This window comes from Stegastes partitus, unplaced genomic scaffold (assembly GCF_000690725.1).
Source record: "Stegastes partitus isolate 25-593 unplaced genomic scaffold, Stegastes_partitus-1.0.2 Scaffold2545, whole genome shotgun sequence".
Taxonomy (NCBI): domain Eukaryota; kingdom Metazoa; phylum Chordata; class Actinopteri; family Pomacentridae; genus Stegastes; species Stegastes partitus.
The window spans coordinates 1,441-25,676 of record NW_007580276.1 but is presented as its reverse complement, the minus strand read 5'-3'; the positions used below and the strand labels follow the sequence as shown (position 1 = coordinate 25,676).

At 40.9% G+C, this 24,236-nt stretch overlaps 1 protein-coding gene across 1 annotated transcript in view; it reads left to right on the top strand.

Moving 5' to 3' along the window:
- The window catches only part of LOC103375315 (drebrin-like), a 50,112-nt gene extending 26,690 nt beyond the window's left edge, over positions 1 to 23,422 (top strand). The window contains exons 5-11 of the mRNA XM_008305548.1: positions 1,108 to 1,165; positions 2,632 to 2,688; positions 3,306 to 3,420; positions 16,406 to 16,513; positions 17,357 to 17,838; positions 17,923 to 18,022; positions 19,712 to 23,422. Of these exons, the coding sequence (XP_008303770.1) occupies positions 1,108 to 1,165; positions 2,632 to 2,688; positions 3,306 to 3,420; positions 16,406 to 16,513; positions 17,357 to 17,838; positions 17,923 to 18,022; positions 19,712 to 19,767 (976 nt within the window). The 3' untranslated portion in view covers positions 19,768 to 23,422. The remainder of the gene's footprint in view (positions 1 to 1,107; positions 1,166 to 2,631; positions 2,689 to 3,305; positions 3,421 to 16,405; positions 16,514 to 17,356; positions 17,839 to 17,922; positions 18,023 to 19,711) is intronic.
- The last annotated feature ends 814 nt before the right edge of the window (positions 23,423 to 24,236 follow it).

Below are 24,236 nucleotides of genomic sequence, written 5' to 3'. Positions count from 1 at the left end.
AGACAAAATACGACCATAAAGAGACACAAAACTACAACAAGAAGATGCAAAACGACCAAAAAGAAACAAAAAGCTACACATAAGAGATGCAAAACAGCCGCAAAGAGACGCACAACACCCAAAACGAAACAAAAAAACGAATGCAAAGAGACAAAATACTACATCAATAAGACGCAAAACTACCACAAATAGATGCAAAACAACCGAAAAGAGACACACAACGACAAAAAAGAAACAAAAAACTCAGACAATGAGACAAAATACCACCTTAAAGAGACACAAAACTACAACAGTAAGACGCCAGACTACCACAAATCGATGCAAAACGACCACAAAGAGAGGCAAAACAGCCAAAAAGCAACAAAAAACTAAGGTGACGAGACAAAATACGACCTTAAAGAGACACAAAACTACCACAATAAGATGCAAAACAACCACTAATAGATATAATAGATACACAACTACAAAAAAGAGACAAAAATCTACACAAAGAAATGCTAAAACAGCCGCAAAGAGATGCACAAAACCCAAAACGAAACAAAAAACGAATGCAAAGAGACAAAATACTACAACAATAAGAAGCAAAACTACCACAAATAGATGCAAAACAACCAAGAAGAGACACACAACGACAAAAAAGAAACAAAAAACTACACACGAGAGATGTAATAATAACGTAAAATCATAATAAATGTAATCCAGGTTTTGACAAACAGGAGCTGAAGTTCAGTTTGTTGCTTCCAGCTGCTGAGGACGGTTTCCTCTGAGTTCGTTAAATATCTGCAGCGTCAGACAGCAGCAGGATCGTTAATCAGATTCATTAATTACTTCTAATTATATATTTTGAAAAATAAAGACTGATGAAGCAGCAGTTTTAGGTATCCTGTGTTTCTGAAGCACTCGAGCTGAGACAGTTACTGGATTTGTCGTTTGGTTGATGAGCAGCCTCTCAAACAAAAGCACAAACTGAACATGTTTAAAATAAAATGTCTGACTTGTGTGTGATGACTTTGTGTTGGACTGTGATGCTCATAAATTGTTGTTTTTATCGATTGTTTGGCACATCAATGAACCTAATACGCTGGTAATCAGTGTTTTTGTGAACAGGAAGAAGATGCAGGAGGAGGAGGAGGCCAGAGAGAGGTTGCGGAATCAGATCACCATAGTAAGTATTTATAGAATAAAGTAAATGCAATCACACAACCCTGAACTGGCTAACAACGCTCGGGTACTGCATGTGGTTTAGTTTTACGACGACCAGTGGTCATTTTCTCGCCCTCGCGCAAAAATGTACCCAATTTGTCCGACGGTGTGGTTTCGTTTTTGAAGGGAGCGATTATGTTCTGTGACTAAACCGTGAAGCCTCGCAGTGAGAAAACGCTGTGTGTTTATTTCAATATGCAAATTAAAACGCCGTCAGAGCATCTAGAGTCGGATCTACGCGGCTGAACCCAACGTCGAGTTTCTAAACAGGCGGCAGTCGGATCGATTTGCTTCAAAAACCTTCAGGAAGTGTTGATGAAACTGGAGATGAAGTCATAGTTACACCCTTAGTTACAGTTCTGCTCACTGGTCTGGTGGTGGCGCTACAACCCTGCATTAGCTACATATACAAGGTTCTCGTTTTGTAATGTGTTCCTCCAGAACATCCCTAAAACATCCACAGATCACTGAAGTCAAAATGTTCCACCTTTGTTAATGCATCACGTTACAGGAACGTTTTAGAAAAAATCATCTGAGGCCTCGATAACATCTTGAAAACACTTTTTAAATGTTAGTTTGAGAACGTTCTTCGTGTCTTATCTTGTAAAATATATATTTTATGACGTGTTTCACCCCTAAGATCACTGAAGTCAAAATGTTCTACCTTTGTTAGTAAGTCACATTAAAGGGATGTTTTATAAAACGTTGTCTGAGGTACGTCTTAAAAACACAGTTTAAATGTTGTTTTGAGAACATTTCACCTTAATCATGGAACATTGTAGGATGGTTCTACATTTGTTCATATGTCACATTACAGGAACGTTTTATAAAAAAATTCTTTTGGGGCTTCGTTACCTTTTTGAAACCCTTTTTTAATTTTTGTTTTGGGACGTTTTTTGTTTTTTTTTTTTTTAAATTTTTTTTTTTTTGCGTTTTTTCTTCACCACCTTCCCAAAACCTTCTTCGGTTCGTTCTATTGGAATTTTTTTCCTTTTTTTGAAATGTGACATTACAGGAACGTTTGATTAAAAAGTCGCACCACATGAACAGAATTTCTCTTTGACGGGTTTGAAATACACTTCAGAGAAACTGCGGTGCAGACTGGATGATGTTTCGTTGACAATCAGTAAATAAAAAGATCTCGTCTGCGAAGTTAGTTTTCTTTTTTTCAACCATCTCAGAAAACATCTGAAGCTGCTCTACTCACTCTGAGCTGAATTTTAAAAGACTTCTTTGTACAAACTGTCCGACGAGTCGTGCATCGTTTTCTATTTTTCTGCGGCAGTTTCTTTGGTTTTCCTCAGAGACGAACGCAGTCTGTGTCGCCCCCCGCTGGTGGTTCAGTGTCGTTACGCTCTGGTCTGTTGTCAGCTCACCGAATGATGGATATGAACCTCTGAATCTTTACCTGCCTTGTTTCCTCCTCAGGCAACAGAGCCGAGCATCGAGGACCTCAACCTGGACAAGAAGGAGTCTGAGGTGGAGGTCAGTCTGACAAATACGAATGAGAACACCTTCAGAAAGTCAAGGACGATGAATTATTGAGTGAAACAGTTGGAGGAAAGCTGTTAGTCCAGTGCATACAATGGGAAAAAAATAGTTGTAAGAACTCCTTCAAAACTGCAAAGAACAATAAATTATTGATTAAAAAGCAAAAGTTAGTTGTAGAAAAAATTGGAAAAACGCTCATTAGAGTTACATCAGGTCAGGATTTCTAATTTAGATAAAAATAAATCTCAGATCAGCCACTTTCTGGAACTAGAATCAATGTTTGGTTGTTTTATTGATGCAAATTTTTGACACTGAAGAGTTTTATCAGATCAATCTTTTCATTACAGACGATGAAAGTATTTTGTCAGTAATTTGTAAAAGTAGCGTTACTCCAGTACATGTAATGAGGTGTCTTTCCACTTCAGTTTTACTTAACAAACCTCATCAGGAGCAAGTAAAACTGAAAACTCAAGCCCAGAACGGCGTCTTTGGAGGAATCGTCCTCGATTACATGTTGAGATAATCTTTGAGACGAAGCTCAGGAATGTAACTCGTGAAGCTACCAGTTGTTTCTCACGACTGACATCGATCTAACCGTGTGTTTCCTCCAGGAGGCGAAGGCCATCATCGCTCAGCGGTCAGGAAATCCTCGAGACTTCTTCAAGCAGAAGGAAAGAGCCATGACCATCAGTGTCGACACTTCACCCGTCTCCGTCCACAGAGCCGGTAAAAACTGAAAATCTGTTGTTAAATGAAAACCAGACGCCTCAAAGAGAGAAGAAGCTTATTGGTGACCGCCTCTGAAGTTTGACTGATTTCAAACTGCTGTGGTTCCGGTTGTCTGCTGTGTGTCTGTGGGTCGAGTTAAGTTGTTCATCGTCCTCAGCTGCTGCTTCTGTACAGACGTGCTTTTATTGTGGAGGGGTTGTAACATACGACATAAGTCTTGACTTGCTGTTGGATCTTTAATTGTAGTTTTTGCGTTGTTATGTGTCGTTTGTCCGCAGCTTGTTTGTTGTGACTTTGCTTCGGACAAAAATCTCAGTCTTTAGAAAACTTCTAATTATAATTTTTGGTTATTTATCTTTTACATTGTTCGTCAAAAACACACAACCGGACGTTTCATTGACTATTTATGACAATCTCTTTAACAAAAGTGTCTCTAATCAGCTAGAATTTTTTTTGTTATTCTGAAAAAGTTCTGCAAAGTTCTAGTAACATCTTCAGCTCAACGTTTTTTTAGGTTCCCAGAATGTTCTTCTGAATTTAATGTTCTTTTGAGCCATTTTTTAAAATGTTTGGTAAAAAAGCACTGTTGGCCCTAATGTTCCTAAAACGTTTGTTTATCGTGCGAACCTCGCAAAGTCGCTATGTTACATTACAGGAACGTTGTCTAAGAACGTTCTGTTATCTGAGGTTCGTCTTGAAAGCATGTTTTAAATGTTGGTTCGAGAACGTTCCACAATACGTCGAGAAACGGCGCAAATTTTCACTTTCCAGAGTCGCAAAACGTTGCTGCTGTCCTCTTATTGGTGAACATTATCAAGAGTTTCAGAACCACACCTTTAGAACCAGAAAGTTCTTCTCAAATTTGGATCATGTCGTAAAAATGTTTGATAAAAACACTGCTGGACTCTGGTGCTTTAATGTTCTTAAAACGTTTTTCTGAAGGTTGTAATTGTCTTGTCATGTAATGACACTGTAGGCACTTTTCACAATATGTTCCTCAACAACATCTTAGAACATCCTGAGAACATTGCAGACAGAACGTTCGTTAATATTTTATGTTAAAGGATTTTTTTCTAAAAACGTTCTGGCGTCTGAGGCACATCTTGAAAATATGTTTTCAATCTTGGTTCAAGATCATCGTTTCTTCATAACATTGAAGAAATGTTTTAAAGAAGAACGTTCTGTAAATTGTTTCTCAGTAACACCACGAAACATCCTGAGAACGTTGGAGGCCAAATATGGCTTTATTACGTTGTAGCTTTGACAGAAAGAAGAAGTCGGACCACGTCGGCTTTTCATTTTTGCTAACTGCATGCTGTCTGCAGTTGCTTTTTAAAGTTCCCAGAACGTTCTTCTCGAATTATTATAATGTTCTTTTAAGCCAGTCTAAAAATGTTTGGTGAAAACACCGTAGGACTCTTTAATGTTCCTAAAATGTTTTCCTGAAGATTCTAATCGTGTTATCAGGTAACGACATCGTGGGACCTTTTCACAATGTGTTCCTCAGCAACATCCTAAAACATTCTCAGAACACTGCAGACAGAACGTTTGTTAATATATTTTGTTAGAGGAACGTTTTCTAAAAACGTTCCGGTATCTGAGTCACATCTTGATGTTGGTTTGAGAACATCCTTCCTTTGCAACATTGCAGGAATGTTTTACAGAAGAGCGTTCTATAATACAGTTGAAACCAGAAGTTTACATTCACGGTATAAAAAGACATAAAACCTTTTTCTTTCTCATCGTCTGACATTAAATCAGACTAAACATGTCCTGTGGTCTGATGGAACTAAAACTGAACCGTTTGGCCTTAATGACCATCGTTACAGGGAAAAAGGGGGAAGCTTGAAGCCTGAGAACACCATCCCAACTGTGAAGCACGGGGGTGGCAGCATCATGTTGTGGAGGGACTGGTGGACTTCACACAATAGATGGAATCATGAGGAAAGAAGATCATGTGGAAATATTGAAGCACCATCTCAAGACATCAGCCAGGAAGTTAAAATTTGGGCACTAATGAGTCTTCAGATGGACAATGACCCTAAACATACCACCAGATTAGTTACAAAGAGGCTTCAGGACAACAAAGTCCATGCTGTGGAGTGGCCATCACAAAGCCCTGATCTCCATCCTGGAGAACATTAGTGGATCAAGGAGGCCAACAAACCTGACTCAGTTCCACCAGTTCTGTCAGGAGGAATGGGCCAGAACTCATCAAACTATTGTGAGAAGCTTGTGGAAGGAAACCCAGAACGTTTGACCCAAGTCATGCAGTTTAAAGGCAACGCTACCAGATACTGAGGAGATGGATGGAAACTTCTGACTCTGAAGAAAGTCATAAGAAATCCTCTAAAAAATCCTCTCTCTCATTATTCTGGCGTTTAGCAAATAGAAATAATGTTGGTAATCCTAACTGACCTAAAACAGGAAAAGTTTAGTCTGATTTAATGTCAGACATTTAGTAAGGGCATTTTATGAGATTTTTCACAAATCTGNAAACAAACCAACCACATAAAGACACTAAATGATAATGAGACCACCACAAACCAAACAAAATCAGACGCAAAATTGTCACAAGCAGACGGAAAACCACCAATAATACAAATAAAACAACTGTAAAGACACAAAACCAACAAAACTAGATGTAAAATCATCACACAAAATCAGCATAAAGACGAGCGAATCCACCACAAACTGATGCAAAACAAACAGAAAGAGACAGAAAATGGCTCAGATCTAAAATGCCGACGCTCAGATGTTTGACATGTGTGATGATATGAAGGCAACACCATGAAACCCACGCCGCTGTGTCTCAGATCCACTTCAGTTCAGTTTCTGCTGCAGAAAACATTAAAACGACGTTTGTTTCGTAACCGGCTTCAGCTTTTGTTGGCCTGTTTTCATGCAGCATTAAAAGCTGGAGGAGGATCAAACCCTGTTTAAAGCAACCTGAGAGCGTTCACACCTGTTCACCTGCTCACTGGGTATTTTTAGATAACGAGATGGAGATTAAAGCGGTTTGTGTGTCTGCGTGTGTGTCATTATTGTAAGTGGCAGCTCTCTTCTCTCCCACACAGCATCGACTTCATCACACCGACAGCGTTTCAAACGAGCCTTTCAGAGGACCTGCGTTCGTTTAGATTAATTTCCCACAAGTCCTTAGTGACGTGAACGCCACCACGCACAACATACGCAGAACGACGACACGGAGACACAAAACCACAAAGAAGAGACAAAAATAACCACAAAGAGATGCAAAACAGTCACAAAGAGACAAAAAACGAGCACAAAGAGATGGAAAATGACCACAAAACAACCAATGAGATACACAAAGTAACCACACAAAGGTGCAAAACAGACACAAAGGCACACATAGCAAACACAGAGATGCAGAACAAAGACAAAGACACACAAAACGACCACAAAGAGACACAAAACAGCTGTGAAGACACACAAAACGAGCACAAAGAGATGGAAAATGACCACAAACAGACTCAAAACAACCAATAAGGCACAAAACAACCACACAAAGAGATAGAGAACAAACACAAAGAGAAACAAAACTGCCACAAAGAGACACAAAACAAGCACAAACAGCCATAAAGACTAGGAAAATGACCACAAACAGACACAGATAACCATTAAGACACACAAAATAACTACACATAGATGCAATACAGCCACTAACAAACACAAAGCAACCAGAGACTAAAAACAGCCCCAAGTAGACATAAAACTGCCAGAAAAAAGAGAAAATTTCCACAAAGACATGAAAAGTTACGACAAAGAGATGCAAAACCAACACGACACAAAAACAACCACAAAAAAAAGACAAAACAACTACAAAGAGACACAAAACAACTATAGAGAGAAACAAAACAACCACAAAGAGACACAAAACAACTACAAAGAGATGTAAAATGACCTCAGACAGACACAAAACAACCAAAGAGATGCACAAAATAACGAAACATAGATGCAAAACATGAACAAATATACATAAAACTGCCTCAAAGAGACACAAAACAATGATAGAGAGACACAAAACAACCACAAAGAGACACAAAATCACCACAAAGAGTTGAAAAGCTAACACTAAGAGATGCAAAACAGCCACGAACAACAAAACAACTACAAAGAGGGAAAAAAGAAAATACAAACCAACATAAAATTGCCACAAAAAAAAGAGATAAAATATCTGGAAAAAATACAAAACAGCCACAAACCTGAGTCTGTCCGTAGTACAAGAATCAAGAATTCAAGACTTTTATAAATGCCCTTTTTAAAATTCTTTGTCAGAACTAAACGTGGTTCCAGTCGGAGCTGAATAAAACGGTGAGACGATTCTCGGGGCTTAATGGTCGTTTGTTTGTGTTTGTTTGTTTGTTCAGGGGGTGGAAGTCACCGTCAACGCCAGCAGTCTGGACGACATCGACCCGTTGGCCATCGGCCAGCGGCTGACCAACGGGACGGCGGCGGTGGCGAGTCCAGTCCTGAGCCGCCTGAAAACCCGCGAAGAAGAACACGGAGACGTGGTACGAAAACACACGTTATCAATAAAACGGCATTTAACCACCTCAGAGACAAAGACGAGGTAGAGTTGGTACCATAGTCTGAATCAGGCCTTTTGGGACACTGAAGCTGTTTCTTCGGGGGTGAAGACGCAGATTTCTCAGTTTCACGTCATTAAGATGCACAAACACGCTGCAGAAACCTGACACTGCTTCTCCTGGTGCAGGGAACGGTGTACGAGAAGACCAACGCAGAGGTGGAGATGAAGAAAATCAATAGAGAGGAGTTCTGGGAGCAGGCCAAGGTAGGTGTGGAGCGACGCAACAACACCGAGAGGAGGCAGGAACGCTCTAATGTAGAGTCGAAGGGAGGACGAAGACCACGATTAGACACAAAGAGACACCTCAAAGAGACACAAGACAGCTATAGAGACACAAAATCCACACAAAGTGACACAAAACCACCATAGAGACACAAAACCACCACAAAGAGACACAAAACCACCACATAGAGACACAAAACCACCACAAAGAGACACAAAACCACCACAAAGAGACACAAAACCACCACAAAGAGACACAAAACCACCACATAGAGACACAAAACCACCACACAGAGACACAAACCACCACGTAGAGACACAAAACCACCTCAAAGATACACAAAACCACCACATAGAGACACAAAACCACCACATGGACACAAAACCACCACATGGACACAAAACCACCACAAAGAGACACAAAGCCACCACATAGAGACACAAAACCACCACACAGAGACACAAAACCACCACANTGTTCCTCAGCAACATCCTGAGAACGTTGGAGGTTTTATTCTGTTGTGCTTTTGACAGAAGGAAGTCGGACGCCGTCGGCTTTTCATTTCTGCTAACTGCATGCTGTCTGCTGTGTTTGGAGCCACACTAACCTCTCTTCTCTTCTTTCTTTCTCTTTCCTTCTTCTCTCTCCACCACCTCTGCACTCCTTTTGTTTTCGCCATCCTCACCTCTTCCTTTACTTCTGACTTCCTCCTGCGTCGCCTCTCCTTTCTTCTTCATGGGTTTCCTCGGGACTCTGTCCCGCTCTGCTTCTTCTTCTGTGGTGTCCCACCTCTCTGTCCTGTTGCGTCGCTGCTTCCCGTCTCGTTGTTGTGTGTCTGTCTCGGTGTTGTGTGTCGTCCGACCACCAGGCCGGTTGGACAGCCCCTTCTTGAGGCAGCAGCACAGTCCGATTCCCCTTCAGTCGCGGACGCAGCCGGCCGGTAGGTACATCATCAGCAGAGGAAGAAGAAGAAGAAGAAGAGCAGACAGACAGACGGACACCAGAAATACCAAGACAGGATGAAAGTGCATGTGATGAAGTCGACCCGCAAGACTTTTAGTGTGTTCACGTCCGCACTAATACACTGGAGAAACTAAAATCTGCAAAAAGTTAAAATTAAAATTTAAAAAAAAAAAAAAAAATCTGGCAGTGAGGAGGCCACAAGAAATGTTAAAAAAACAGTTAAATGCTTTAAAAACAAAAACAAAAACAAAAAAAAAACATAAAGCAAACATCTGTACAATAATGATGTTTTTGATGATTTAAATACAGTAAAAATCATTTTATGGTGAAATATAAAAGCTTGAATACCCATTTGTAAAATAGATTTTTAAATGTAATATTTACAGTTTTGGCCTGTTTTTTTATTTATTTATTTTACAGTTAACATGTTAATACGTTTACTGGATAGTAGGTGTAATTTAACAAAAGAGGGAACATCTGTAAAATAACAGCAAATTGTTCAAAAACAATCAAAAACTATAAAAACTAAATCTGTTTTTAAAAATCGTATATATTGTAACGCTCAAAACTCTAAACACAATGAAAATAACAGCAAATATCAATAAAATTATGTTTTTTTCTACAGTAAAGTGTAATTTTACAGTCAGAAGAATAATTAACAATTTGTAAAATAGATTTTTTTCACATGGATTTAGAGGTGTGCCTGATTTTTTGATGGTTAACAAGACGCTTTTATTAGATGGTGGCTGGTATATAAAAAAACAACACAACTGTGAAAATTTGGCAGCAAGGAGGTCAGCCATAACATTTTATTTATTTTTTGGTAATTTAAACACAATAAAAATGTTTTGGGACATTTGAATGTAAAAAAAAATAATTGCCATTTTTGAAAATGCAGATTTATTATTGACAGTTATGGCAAAGTGTCCAGTGGTTCACGTTTAAATGAATACATGTCTCTGGTGTTTTTACGAGCTTTCTTCTGTAATTTAACAAAACAACCAGAATTTGTAAAGTAACTGTTCCACCATTTTTCAGTCCCTAATACACATAATTTTTCTTTCAATAAACAGCAAATATATCTGAAACAATACTTTTGCTGATTTAAATGTAGTAAAAATAGTGTTTTGCAGACAAACATTGTAAAATAACGAATTACAATTTATAAAACTACAGATTTTAGATGCGGACGTTAACGTGCTAATTAATTCTTGTGGTTCTACTTGAACTAAACAGTAGAAATCTATAAAATAACAGTCAATTGATCCAAACGTTACAGTTAAAAACATAATTTTAACACATTTTTTGGTGCGTCTTGAGATTCTTCTAACCAACAGTGAAAACAGTAAAAAGACGATTCTTCTGTTTTCACCACTTTTTCCGCTCACATGCATTTTCATCATTTTCACTTCACCACTTTTAGCTTTTACACACTTTCACGTAACTCACGTCTGCGCACCAACCCCCTAAAACACCCCAAAATCCACTAAAATCCACTAAAATCATCACCTCCCACCAAAACCAGCACCGAAACATGTCGGGGAAACACAAACGTTGGGTTTGTGGAACTCCGACATGCAGTTTTTAGGAGGCATCAGCAGCGTAGCTTAGCATGTAGCCACCGTAGCTCCTCGATTATAAATCCAGCTTCAACACACTGTTGGTTTTTCATTAATAAGAAAAACGTGGCGTCGCAGCTGCCTTGTTCTTTGAGAACAGATATATTTTTGTCTGGAGCCACTAAAGTTCTTTTACTTCACCATTTGGGACATGTGGGCCTCCGTAGTTTTTCTTAAATGACATTGAACAATTTTAAATATCAGAAAAGGCAACTGTAAGTAGCGGAAGAACCTCAAAGAACCTTGTGGGGTTTCTCACTGTTATCACTCTGTGTGGGAACCTTTGGAGTTCCTTTAAAATGGTCCCTCAACGAAATGTAGTTTGGGGTTCCATTTTTTGAAAAATCCTGCAGGACCTTATTTTGATAAAGGCTCCTGCAGGGTTCCTTGAGGTTCTCTAGATTCAAACCTCCCTAAACGTCCCCTACGGCTGCACACCACGAAGCTGTTTGTCGGTTTGTGTGATCAGTGTGTCGTCGCCTCAGTCTTCATCCTTTAGATGTCGTCCAGTCGGCTGCTGATGTCGAGTTATTCCTGTAAATGTTCCTGTTTTATTTTGATTTTGTTTTTCCTGATGTTCTCTGGTTTGAATTTAGGGATTTCACTTCTCAGAGCTGTAAACTTTTTTCTTTCTGACTGTTTTTTTTCTATCACCTTCCTGCTCCTCTGATCCTGGACGTCACACAAACACTCAAAAACACAAACCTCCTGCTGCCTTTAACCCTCACCGATGACCGACCTGTGAGTGTCCCAGTACAAGATGCTGTCGAGTCGAACGTCACCTCAGTTTGTTTGACTGAAAATGAATCTTCATCTTCGACCTAACATGAAAGTCGATGTTGTCGTTCCGGTTAACGACCATAAAGGTGGTTTTGTGTGTTTTAACTGATTAACTACAGGTACAGGATCCAACTACCTCCACTCCTTTGAGATCCTTGGTTCTATCGCATTTTCAACAAAGCACAGACGTCTTTAATGATGTCCGTCTGATTTTATTTGCCCAGACTGGGAATTTTTCTGCCTTTAAAAGCGGCAGATTCCTTCACTGTGGGTTTCTAGAAGAACATATTGCTGTTTCAGTTTTATTGGTGTCATTTTTCAATGCTGTAAGCGTCAAAAAAGACGATTGTTCTGGTAGATTCCTGGTCATCCAGGTCGGTGCTTCAGTAGAAGGTAACTGGACCTTTTTTTTTGGTACTTGAAGATGCTTCACCTCTAATCCAAGAGACTTTTTCAGTTCAACTTCAGTAACTGATGGGTTGTTCCAGGTATTTATTTGCAGGTGTAAATGATGGTGAAACTGCCCGGGGAGGGATGACTCCAAGAGCCTAAAGGATAATTGACAATGCTTTGAGGATGTCCACATTCTGGACAGAGAAAATAGAAGGTTTGTCGCATTTAGATCCCCCCCCATGCAGTTTAACCGCAAATCTCTACTAGTTAGAACTGGTGAAGCCTCTTGGATGAGAGCTGAAACATCTTCAAGAACCAAAGAAGAAAGTCTAGGAACCTTCTACTGCAACACAACAAAAATCCCATTCGCCTCCATTTGATCAGTTGAAGGCAGATCTCTGGAAAACTTGACAAAGAAAACCACCTCCAAATGTCAGCATGGTGAGAAACCACCAAACATGAGGGAGAAGTATCATGAAATTGTTCATGTAGTTAATGGGGGCAATCACGCAGACCACCTTTGTGATCCTCAGTATGTGTTATTGCATGTTTGTCAGTGCTGCAGATATTAAGCTGGGTGGAGGAAAAAACAAACAGTTCATCCATGTTTCTAGTGTCTGACGGCATGTTAGGGCCATATGTGAGAAAATACAATCACAAAGCTGAGAAAGGGGGTTAATGTTCAGGGGGAAAATTCTCAAGATTAAAGTTGTAAATTTGCAAAGAAAAACTTCTGACAAATAGTGGATAGTTTCATGAAAGGAGCCTCGTGGCTTCTTCAGACCACCAGTAAACACGGACGCTCTTAACTGCCTTTTAGTTCCTTAAAGCGCTAAAGTTATCGCCTCCTTTGCATAGGTTCAGTTCACAGCAACATGTCTTTAAAGCCCGGATTGTTTTAAAAAGCGTCTTTTTCGATTAGATCTCAAGTATCCAGAACCATTTTTACAGCTGGAGAATAGTCTGACTTCACCTCATTATCCCTCTGCTCTATCTTTCTGCAAACCTTAAGTCTTTGTGTTGCATTTCAGCCAATCATAATCATCTTGGGCAGTGCTCAGCCCAGGATGCAGGGATGGTGCCTCTCAGTCTTTATTATCATAGTCTCAGGTAAATGTATTTTATGTATATATATTTGCAAATAGGGGCTGCAAGGTGGTGCAGTTGGTAGCACTGTTGCCTCGCAGCGAGAAGGTCGCTGGTTTGCGCCCTGGTAGGGCACCTTTCTGCGTGGAGTCTCCATGTTCTCCCCGTTCAGCGTGGGTTCTCTCCGGGTTCTCCGGCTTCCTCCCACAGTCCAAAAACATGTTGACCCTAGTGAGGATTAAGCGGTGTATACATAATGGATGGATGGATATTTATAAATTAAGCCACAGTTTACCTTTAAGATTAAGCTTAACTTTATAACTTACAGTATGCTACTAATTTAAGTGAGATTATTTTTGGCATGTTTTATTGAAATCTTGCAATTTGACGAGCATGTGCAATAAAACAATAATAAAAAATACCATCAGAGGCCCTGAATCTGATTAAAACTACTTCCAAAGCTCAGGTTACATGAGCAGTGAAGCTAGGCAACAAAATGCTGGTGGATCTGGTCCCTTTGAATTATTTATGTTTGTAAAAATCATCAAATCCACACTTTTTAAACTTCTCTGGTATTTTTAGAGCAGATGCTGCACATTAGCTTTGCTATTGTTGACTTTTCAACACTTGGAACTAGCTAAACTTGCTGTAGCACAACTGGACGATTTAACAGTTGCATGCTGCATAGTACTATAACTACTGTAGTATTCGTCAGTAGTATGTGGTATTTGGTTGGGAATCCAGGCCTTGTCTTGGTGGAACATTATGGAGTCGAGCACAGTCATTAAAATGGCTGCTTTGCCAAGAAAACCAAGTCTTGGGCAAAACTTGCGTTGCTGCTTGAGGGATTTTGAAAACAATACCGTGCAGGTTGTGGCTACCTAAAGACTTACACCTGCATCTACGTCTGGTAATTCAGACTAAAGTACGGGATGCATGACTATACAATCCCTAAAACACTTGCTGAAGTGGTTCTAGACGTATTTGACCACATAGCCTTTGTTATGATGATGTGGTGGTCCGGCGCTCTTTTGCAAGTCGCAAATGACTTCGTCCTGCCAATCTCAACAGTTGGAACAGCACATACATGGTAATTAGTTCTTAAAATGTATTTATTTTTCTCAGCTAGCCTGTGAAAGACAAATCAGAAAACAAACTGATGTCATAACAAAATCTGAACACAAGTGGTCGACTGGGCACCATGGAGATGCAGGGTATCAAAGAAATGCATTCTACCACCAGATGTAAACAGGTTGATGGTAGTATAGTGGTTCTGGGATTGATTAATTTCTATTTCCTTGCTGCTAAATCCAATCTGAGGTATAATTTGATCAGTTTGTCTGATTCAGCCTTGCAACGTAGAGCGATGTAGTTCGTTGACCCCAAAAAACAGGTTTTCTCTGAGCCTCTTTCTCATGGATTTGTAAATTTACCGCCTGATTCTCTGAGTTTTTTCTCTGAATACTAACCCCCTTCTTCAGCTCTGTAATTTTATTTTAGTTTTTACCTACAATGGCCTCTAATACGCCGTCCTACTTCCAATCCTTCTTTGAACAAAGGGTATCTAAACTGGTTTCTTTACTCAGTGAAGGATTAGTTTTTATTAAACAGACTGACATTTTAATATCAATTCAATTCACTTTGATTTATTGACATAAAACTTGGGACAATATTGCCAAAGCATCGATTAAAATATGACAAACAAAACCTGTGAATCGTACACCAACAAAAAAACACAATAATCAGAAGCAACAAATAAGAACAGTCTTTATTCATGCAGTAGCCGAGATGTCCTTCTGTTCTAAAGAAGGTGGTTTGATCACGAGAGGTTCTCGACCGGCAGGTGAACTGGAGAACCCACCCAAACCCGTCGCTCTAACAGGTCCAACATCTCGTCCTTCATCCTGTCGTGTTCATGACGTCTCTCATGAACTCTTGTTCTGGTTTCTGAACAGGACGTCTGAAGCATGAACTCATCAAACACCTGAGAGAATTGTTGTTGTGATTCTATTGACTGTAGCTGACGTCTGTGGTGATTTAATGGAAGTGTCGTACACGTTTAACACATATTATCGCTGTGACTCATCCGCAGTCTGTTGCATTGATGGCATTTATCGATGGATGTTCTCCGAATGTCTGATGACTGTTTCATGAGCTGCTGCTTCATAGTGATTGTGTTTTGTTTTGGTGCCTGAGACGCTATTTTACCAGTAGAATACGCCACTGTTAGTATTTACCAGTGCTGGTTTTCTTCAACTGTCCAGAAAAGCAGCAATTTGGTCACTGCGGCTCCAAGAATGATTACCTCCCAGTTACAAAAATCTGCCAGTGGTGCAAGTTTGAAGTTGGGAAATCAGCAACTTCAGTCGAGTTCTTCTTCTGATGACCATGAAGGCTTGTACCAAAACTTTTTAAAAAGTTTTAATCAGACTCCTGCACAATGTCTGTCTTGTAAAGATTCATTTATTGGTTTTATGGAAAATAGTCTTTTTTCTTTGGGTGTTTCATACCTCCCTACGGGGACTTTGTTCACTGCTGGATGAGCCACTCCCTATTTAAGCTGGCTTCTGACTTTGTACCAAACTATTTGCTTTACACTGAAACACTGCACTGATAAATAAATCTTTGCAAAGTAGACAATGTGCTTGAGTCAGTTTGAACCTTGTGGATACACCAGCAAAACTTGAACCAGTCCATTTAGTACACATTGAGATATTTGACTGGATAAATGGTCTGGAAGAAAGTCGCCAAAGTCATTGGATTAATTCTAATTTCTATTGATGGTTGTTGAGATATTTCAGTTTGGACCAAAGGGTGGACCAATAAACCAGCAATAGAACAACTTTTGAGACACCAAAGTGATGCATTTAAACACCATGACTGGGCCTCCGAGATCACAGGAGTGATTGACGCTTTCGTTTTGCAGCTGCAGATTAAACGTGCGTCAAAATTCAACCCAGTTGTTTCTTCAACATTCATGGGAACACCGCTGGACTTGTGTGGTGAAGGTTCTGAGTTCTAGAACCGGATGCAGTGACTGTATCTGTCTGTTTCCTGGTTATGTGACTGCAAACTGATGTAGTTTCTGTGATTTTGAATGTGTTGAACTAACGCAGTCAATTTTATTGTTTTTTTGCAACTATATAGAAAACCAATAACATCTGTAAAATGACTGAAAATTCAGATTCATTTCAAATGTGGACTTAAAATGCGTTCGTTCAACACATCTGGCTCTTGAGTGTAATTCATTTGGGAGGCTTTTGTACCTTTCCCATTTGTTTTCTTTGTGCCACTCTGTCCCTGTAGGGGACGATGACGACGAAGCGAGCACAGAGCGCAACATGGCCGCCGTGTCACCCATACCTAAAATAGTCACCACACCCATCAAAGAGGACGATCGCAGGGACGAGTGGGGTAAGAGTGAATGTTTGGTTTTCACTTCATTATCCAGTCTGGAGTCACCGCTAGCTGCTGTGGTTTTGTTTATGAAGCAGCTTATTTAGCCTCAATTTGGGTTTCATTAATTATTATTGATGTCCTGATCAAGTATTTAGTATCTGCTAATACCGAGTCCCAGTCCGACACCAGGCTTCTAGATAATACACACTTCAAGTACATTAAAGTTATTAAAACCAATCCAGTGTATATGCTTGACAGCTCCACATTAAGAAAAAAAAGTTTCAATTCAAGCAGTTCCTCAGTGTTACACAGGTGTTAATGAAGCTTGTTTTACAGCTCTGATAGGACACTGTCTATATGATAGTGTTAGAGGGTAGGACGCACTGAGGTTCCACAAGCTCCAAAAGATGGAGAAAACCTGGAATCGCTACATGCATATCAGAAAATGTACGTAGACCAGCTGTAGTACCCGGTTGTTCCACCAGGTGGAGCGTCTTACTGTTTAATATTGTAGTGACTAGAGGAGGCGTCACCCAGACATGTTGGCAATTTCAAGGAACTGGTGTTTTAGCAACGTATAGGCACCATGACGCACCATGACAAAGACTTCTGTGGTGCTTAACGGTGTCCGGCTGAAGCTCATGTTTAAAGTCATGGACATTTTACACCTTTTACACCCTTGAATAAGATTTCAAACACACCAAGGGGTTGTCGGTAAATTTTTAATTTTTCTTCAGGATCAGCTGAAGAATGTCTTTTTTGGTCCTTATTCAGATCTTTGAGATTGGATCAGGACGACCTTGTTAATTATTATTATTATTATTATTAAATCTTTGTTTCTCTTGTGCTCGTCTCTAGATTCGGTGCCAAAGCAGGAGCAGAAACCGCCGGTCCAGGAGTCGACGACCACCAAACCGGTTCAGAGCGTCGCCCCACAGGCCCGCGACTCTGCCAGCTTTAACGTGTGGGAGTCCGGAAATGACAGCTTGGTGGACCTGTGGGACAGCAGCTCCGGCCCACCGCCCAGCCAGACCTCCCAGTCCTCCAACCTGGTGGACCTGATGGGCGACATGCCGCCCAGCGCCGCCGCCGCCGCCACCGCCGCCACCGCCGGCCGGCCTCAGCCCCTCCTCAGCTTTGACGAGATGATGGACGGGACTTTCTGCTCGGGCACCAGCGCCGAGGACGACCCGTCCAGCCTGGTGGACGTGACCGGCTCCGACCAGATGACCCTCAGCTACCAGCATGCACTGCAGCATGCGTCCGGGGAGGGGGCGGAGCTGGATGACGGACAGCTGCTGATGACCAACGGGGAGACGCTGCTGAAAGAAGGGACTCAGGTCAGACGAGTCGATGCTGCCGCAGGTCAAAAACAGGTTTTCTGTCTGTCGCTTTCTTAATTATTCATCTGTTTTTGCTTTCAGGCGAGCGAGGGTTATTTCAGCCAATCACAGGAGGAGGAATTCGGCCAATCAGAGGAGTCCTCGGCTAAACCTGCACCGGTTTTTTATAACAAGCCACCAGGTGAGATGCTTGTAGCTGATAGAAGAAACGTGCACTACAGACAAACTGCAGGTGTTTGTATTTAATTCAGCAGGTTTCAGTCTCACCTGTTATTATAGAAAGAAACATCAGCATTAAATATCCGCTTTCAGCCGCTGATGTTCTCCCAATATTTGCATCGTCGATAGAAAAACCCGTTGTGGTAAAAGAGACCATTTCAAATCTGCAACAAGCTTTCTTACCATTTCCTTGGTTGCTTGACACTTTAAAGGGAGATTCTTCTTCCAGCCGATTTAAATCCAAAACTCTGAACTGAACCTGCTTCCGACCAGGTTAGCGCCACAGCATTGGTTACCATGGAGATCCAGCAGGTTAAAAAGACCTTCAGGACACTGAAAACTCTGACTTTAGGCTCAACATACCTCGATAACCCGCTAATCTCGCTTCATAGTTCATCCCTCAGAGCTTCTAAACCAAACAACAAGTGTAAATGAAGCGAACAAAAAGGCATTCTCACTCCTGCTCAACGGCTAAATGTTCTATTTACAGCTGTGTTTATCAGCAGAAGTACAAAAAAAGACTACAAACAGTCTTCATATGCAGAATTCACTCAGTATTACAGACATCTAAGAGGCCGTCTGAGGTCTCAAAGACTTCCTGGCTGATGTCTTGAGATGTTGCTTCAATATTTCCACATAATGTTCTTTCCTCATGATGCCATCTATTTTCTGAAGTGCACCAGTCCCTCCTGCAGCAGAACAGCCCCACAACATGATGCTGCCACCCCCGTGCTTCACAGTTGGGATGGTGTTCTCAGGCTTCAAGCTTCCTCCTTTTTCCTCCAAATGGTCATTAAGGCCAAACAGTTCAGGTTTAGTTCCATCAGAACACAGGACATGTCTCCACTAGTGAAGCTCTTTGTCTCTGTGTGCATTTACAAACTGTAATCTGTCTTTTTCGTGTTTCTTCTGGAGTGATGTCTTCTTCCTCTCTGAGTATCCTTCAGTCCATGTCGGTACAGGACTGGTTCCACTGTGGATAATGACTCTCTGACCAGCTTCAGCAGCATCTTCACAAAGTCTTTAGCTTCTGTTCTGAGGTTGATTCACACATTTCCACCAAAACACTTCATCTCTGGGACACAGAACCGTCTCCTTCCTGAGCGCTATGATGGCTGGACATTCCCATGGTGGTCATACTTGATATAACTGTTCGAACAGATGAACGTGGAACCTTCAGGCATCTGGAAACTGTACCCAAGGATGAAGCAGACTTGTGGAGGTCCACAGTTCTCTTCCTGGTATCTCGGCTGAGTTCTTTGGATTTTCCATGTTGTCACTAAATGAAGCAGTGTGTTTGAGGTGTGCCTTAAAATACATCCACAGGTGTGCCTCCAGTTAACTCACATGTTGTCAATGAACCAATCAGAAGCTTCCAAAGTCATGACATCATCATCTGGGCTTTCCCAAATAGTTTGAAGGCATCTTAGTGGATGTAAACTTCAGACTTTGAAGAAAGTAACAAAGAAATCCTCTCTCTCATTATTCTGGCATTTAGCAAATATAAATAATGTTGGTAATCCTAACTGACCTAAAACAGGAAAAGTTTAGTCTGATTTAATGTCAGACAGTGAGAACAAAAAGCTTGAGTGTCTTTTTATACAGTGGATGTAAACTTCTGGTTTCACCTGTGTTTGTGTTTTTTGTTCAGAGATTGACATCACGTGCTGGGACACGGACCCCGTGGTCGACGACGACGACGACTAACCGCCGATCCGCCGCCGGACCAAGAGGACGAAGTAGGAAGTGCGCTTCATGAAGAAAACTGTTTTTTTTTTTTTTCCTTTTCTAAAAAAAAAAAAACGAAACACAAACAAAAAAAATAATGATAATAATAATAACAAGTCTTGCATCAAAACTACTTCTGTATTATCTTTTAGAGGAAACGAAACAGTAGCCACTGAGACGAAGACGGTGTTTGGTTTAAAGACAGATTTTTTTTTCTTGTGTTTGTTATTTTTATTTATTTGTTTTCTTTTTTTTTTTTTTTTTTTTGCTATGCAGATGTATTAGCCGGGAGCTGGGGGGGTTGTTTGTGTACATGATTTATTAACGTAGCGCACTGCTGCATATTAGAGACAATGAAGCCCAGTGAGCGGCCGGCAGCCGACACGCTTAGTCTGTAGTGCTTTAATAATAACACCCTATAAAACTAATACAGTGGATCAATACAGCTGCCATGTGTATCCTCACTCTGTTCTTTTCTTACCTCTTTTTCACCTCCCGCCTTCCTTCTGCCTTCGTTCTCGAAACATTCACCTCTGCAAGTCAGTTAATCTTGTATTTAGATGTCACTTCATTGGAACAAAAAGTCTTTTATTTATTCTGGTGAACTGAAATGAGATGAAACAAACTGTGGCTCCTTTTTTGGACCCTTTCGGGGTTTTTTTCACTCCTTTTGTATGATTTTAAATTCAAGATTAAATGGCTTGTGAATCTTTCTCAGTGCACTTTTATTTCTTCTTCTGCCTCCTTGTGGATGAACTGCATCAGCCCTCCCCTCCGAGTCCACAGGATCCATTACTTCTGTCCCACGTATATATTTACACAAGCAAAAAAAAAAAAAAAGGAGCATTTTTTTGCCTCTAATCTAGATGAAGATACTGTAGATATTTTTCCAGTTTTTTAGGAGAGTTTGGCTTTAAGACGATGAACATGAAGCGACAAAAAAAAACAGTGAATTTGTACGATTCTTATTCTTCTAACCAAGAGATGGAGAGCGGTGAGTCGGAGAGGAAGACGAGGCAGGACGCCTTACCTGGTTTTAAGAAATGATCATTTAAATGTTAATTTCTGGCCTTACTGTCTCGCTCACATAGTTTGATCCTGGACGACAGAAGGAGGCTGGGATCAAACAGCTGGAAGCAGACTTGGGCCACATGAAAATATTTGGTTTCGCCTTTGTTTTAATCCTCATGGAGAACCAGATGTTCAGGAATCATCACATGGGTTCAGCCACAGAGCTGAAACTTTAGTTATCGTCTTCAGGAAACCAGAAATCTGAGCTTCCTGCACTCGTACCTTCAGTGAAGATATTTTCTAAAGTTCTACACACCTCGTAACCTTCACACTTACTGCAGTCAAGCTTTCTAGGGGCAGTGAACTGATGGAAACACCTTCTCCAGATAGGTTCTAACATACAACACATCAGTTGTTTCTGCTTCCAGAGACGAGAAAAAATTGACGATACCGGCTGACATGAAAGAATAGTTTCAAACTCCCGGACTTCTTTCCTTTATTCTCTCGTAGATGGACAAGGTTTTGTTTATCTCTTTGAGGTTTTCTTTGAGTTTTGTTTCTGGTTTCTCCCCAAAGCAGTTAAATGGAACAATAATCATTTATTTCCATTAAGATTTGGTTTGTGGTAGCAACAAGCTAAGTCGGGCCTTCCAGACATTCCTGTTACGAGTTTTGCAGCTCCTTCCGGTAGATCCTGAGATGTTCCCAGGCCGAATGAGATGTGTCATCCTTCCAGAACCTTCTGGGTTCAAAGGAAGGTTACCAGGAGGCTTCAAAATCAGATGCTGAACCACCTCGGCTGTTTTTTGTTTTTTAAAAATACAACTCTACTTAAAGTTGCCTCTGGTTGTCTGAACTCCTCACCAGTATGTCTAATGCTGAACCCAGTCAGCCTACGCAGGAAACTGGTCACTAACATCTTATTCTTAGATTTTATGACCGTAGGCAACAGTTGAAATAGATCGACTGATAAATCGAGCGCATTACCGTCCAGTTAAGCGTACTTTTCTCCACCAGTATGACGTCCATATTGCTGCTGATGCTATCTGTCCACCTCCCGTAATTTATTAACAAGAGCCACAGATTTTTTAAAATTCTTTGCTCATGGAAGCAACTCACCACCAACCGGCAGAGAACCTCAGACGTGGAGGTGGTGACTCCCATCATGGCTGCCAACCAGACGGCGGTGGACTGATGACGCCAACAGAACATCATCTCTGAGGTTCTGACATGAGTTCGAGACGCGATTCTAAGGTTCCCAAACCAGAAATCTTCCCACTTGGCTGCACCTCGAGATCCATGACAGGATCAGAGACAAGAGGAAACCCTGGTGGGATTCGACAGCCATCAGAAATGTGTTTGACTTGATGTCAAGGATTGGAACACAGCTCTAACTGGTCGTAGGCTTACGTCCAAGTCCACAAAACGTGGACTTGGAACATCAGGGTCCCAACACAAGGGTGAAGACCTGGTCCAACGTTCCAAGGCCTGGAAGGAACCCACATTGGACCTCCTGAATGGAGAAGTCGGTTGAAATCACTTGCTAGCTTCGTGAATGTTTGTCCTTGGTGGCTTGGAGACAGTAACGTACATGTTGCCGTTTGCTAGCAGTGATGTTCTCACAACTTGACATCGTCGAGGATACGAACACAGTTGTTACTTTGGTTCCACAATTACCAGTTGGCTTGCAGCAACAATTTTGGTACCCCAAACTCCCACAGCACCTCTCGTTAGGGTTCCTCGGGCAACATGTTCACGAAACCTGTGGCCAAACTCCCGTGACCCCTTTAGCAGCGCCGGGGAAGACCTGGTCCGCTGTTCCACAACAACGACAGAATCCGCATTGATCTTCCCGCATCCAAAGTTCTACAACTGGTCGGAACCCGTTGTTAGCTTGGTAGCTTGATGTCCTTGACATCACGAACACAGCTTTCAAGTTTGGTTCCACAAGTTTTCAAAAGTTTTTGATTCAAATTTGTGTCATGCTTTAAGTAATCTTCACACGGGCGTTTAAATATTGTACGAACTTCTTCCAAAGCCAGATTTCCAACATTTTTCTTCTAATGTGTCTCCTACAAGTCCTTCAGTTTATAACAAATATTAAAATGATCAGTTCGTAAAAGACGTATAAGAACTGATACAGCGTAGGACGGTAAAAAGATGAGTTTGTAGTCAAATGTGAACATAAAGCTGAATGTCACCGTTATTTTCTGATACCTGCAGGCTGATAAAGTTCATATAAGTTATTAATACCGACGTTTTTACATCTGGAAACCGATTCCTGACATCTGGATCTCCGAGCAGCTTAAAACTGACTTCTAAAAGCTCTCTGACCCTCATCTGCTGCCTCCTGCTTTAGTTTTGTGCCAACACAAAAAGCACTGCGACGTGTTTTTATTGGGTTTTTTTGTTGCTGTTTTTCTTTTGTTTTGATTTACTGAGGTGTTGTTCGGTTGCTCTGGAGGAGGAGAGGCTGAGACGGGAGGCGAGTGTGTTTTTAATACCTGTCAAAAAGTGTGCTAGAATTGATTTTCAGGACCTTTTTGGATATTAGCGACAACAGTGTTAGTCTTTTTTGCTGTACATCCCTGTAGAAAATAAAAACTCTGAGGCAATAAGAGCAGCTGTGTGTGTGCGTGGTGGCCTGATTACACTTTACAGACCCGCTGAGTCTGGCTTTAAGGAGCTTCTGGGGAGTCGGTTCGGTTTTAAAAAATCCAACACACCTGAAGTTTTACTGAAATCGGTAAACGGAGCTTCAGCCAATGAATAAATGTGCAAATCCAGATTTATTAAACCTTTTAGTCTCATGTTTTAAAATGATTTACAAACCGAAACAGACTAAATGAGTTGAAGCTTGTGTTGACATTAAAGTGGATTTATTCCGTGGAAAAATCCATCAGTTCCTTTTTTATTTACAATAAATTTAGTATATTAAATGAATTCAGGCAACGTTCTACCTTCATACTGAGAACATTTTCAGAGTTACCGGCCCTTGAAGTACACAGAAGGTTAATTTGTGCTACTTATCGACTGAAAAACACTTTGAAGTTCTGTTAAAACTGCAACCAGATCAGTTTACGTCCATCCAGACGTCACAGTCTGAACACAACAGGACTGGATGTGTTTCTGTTTTCTGGTCATTCACCAGAGAAAACCTGAATAAATGCATTCTGGGTAAACTTTCAGGGCTCGTGTGTGGTGGTGGTTGGTCAGAACAACTTCTAGACAATGAAAGGATCATTTTTACTGACACAGGATCATCTTCTGAATGTGTCCCTCACTTCACTTTTTCAGCAGCTTTATCCAAAAACACGAAAACATGTGAAAGTCCAGCAGAGCAGCAAGACAGGAGTACGTCTTTGTCACGTAGTTTAAATCCATTTAAAACAGTTTCAGGTGATTAGGAAAACAGTAAGGCACAAAACCCGATGAAC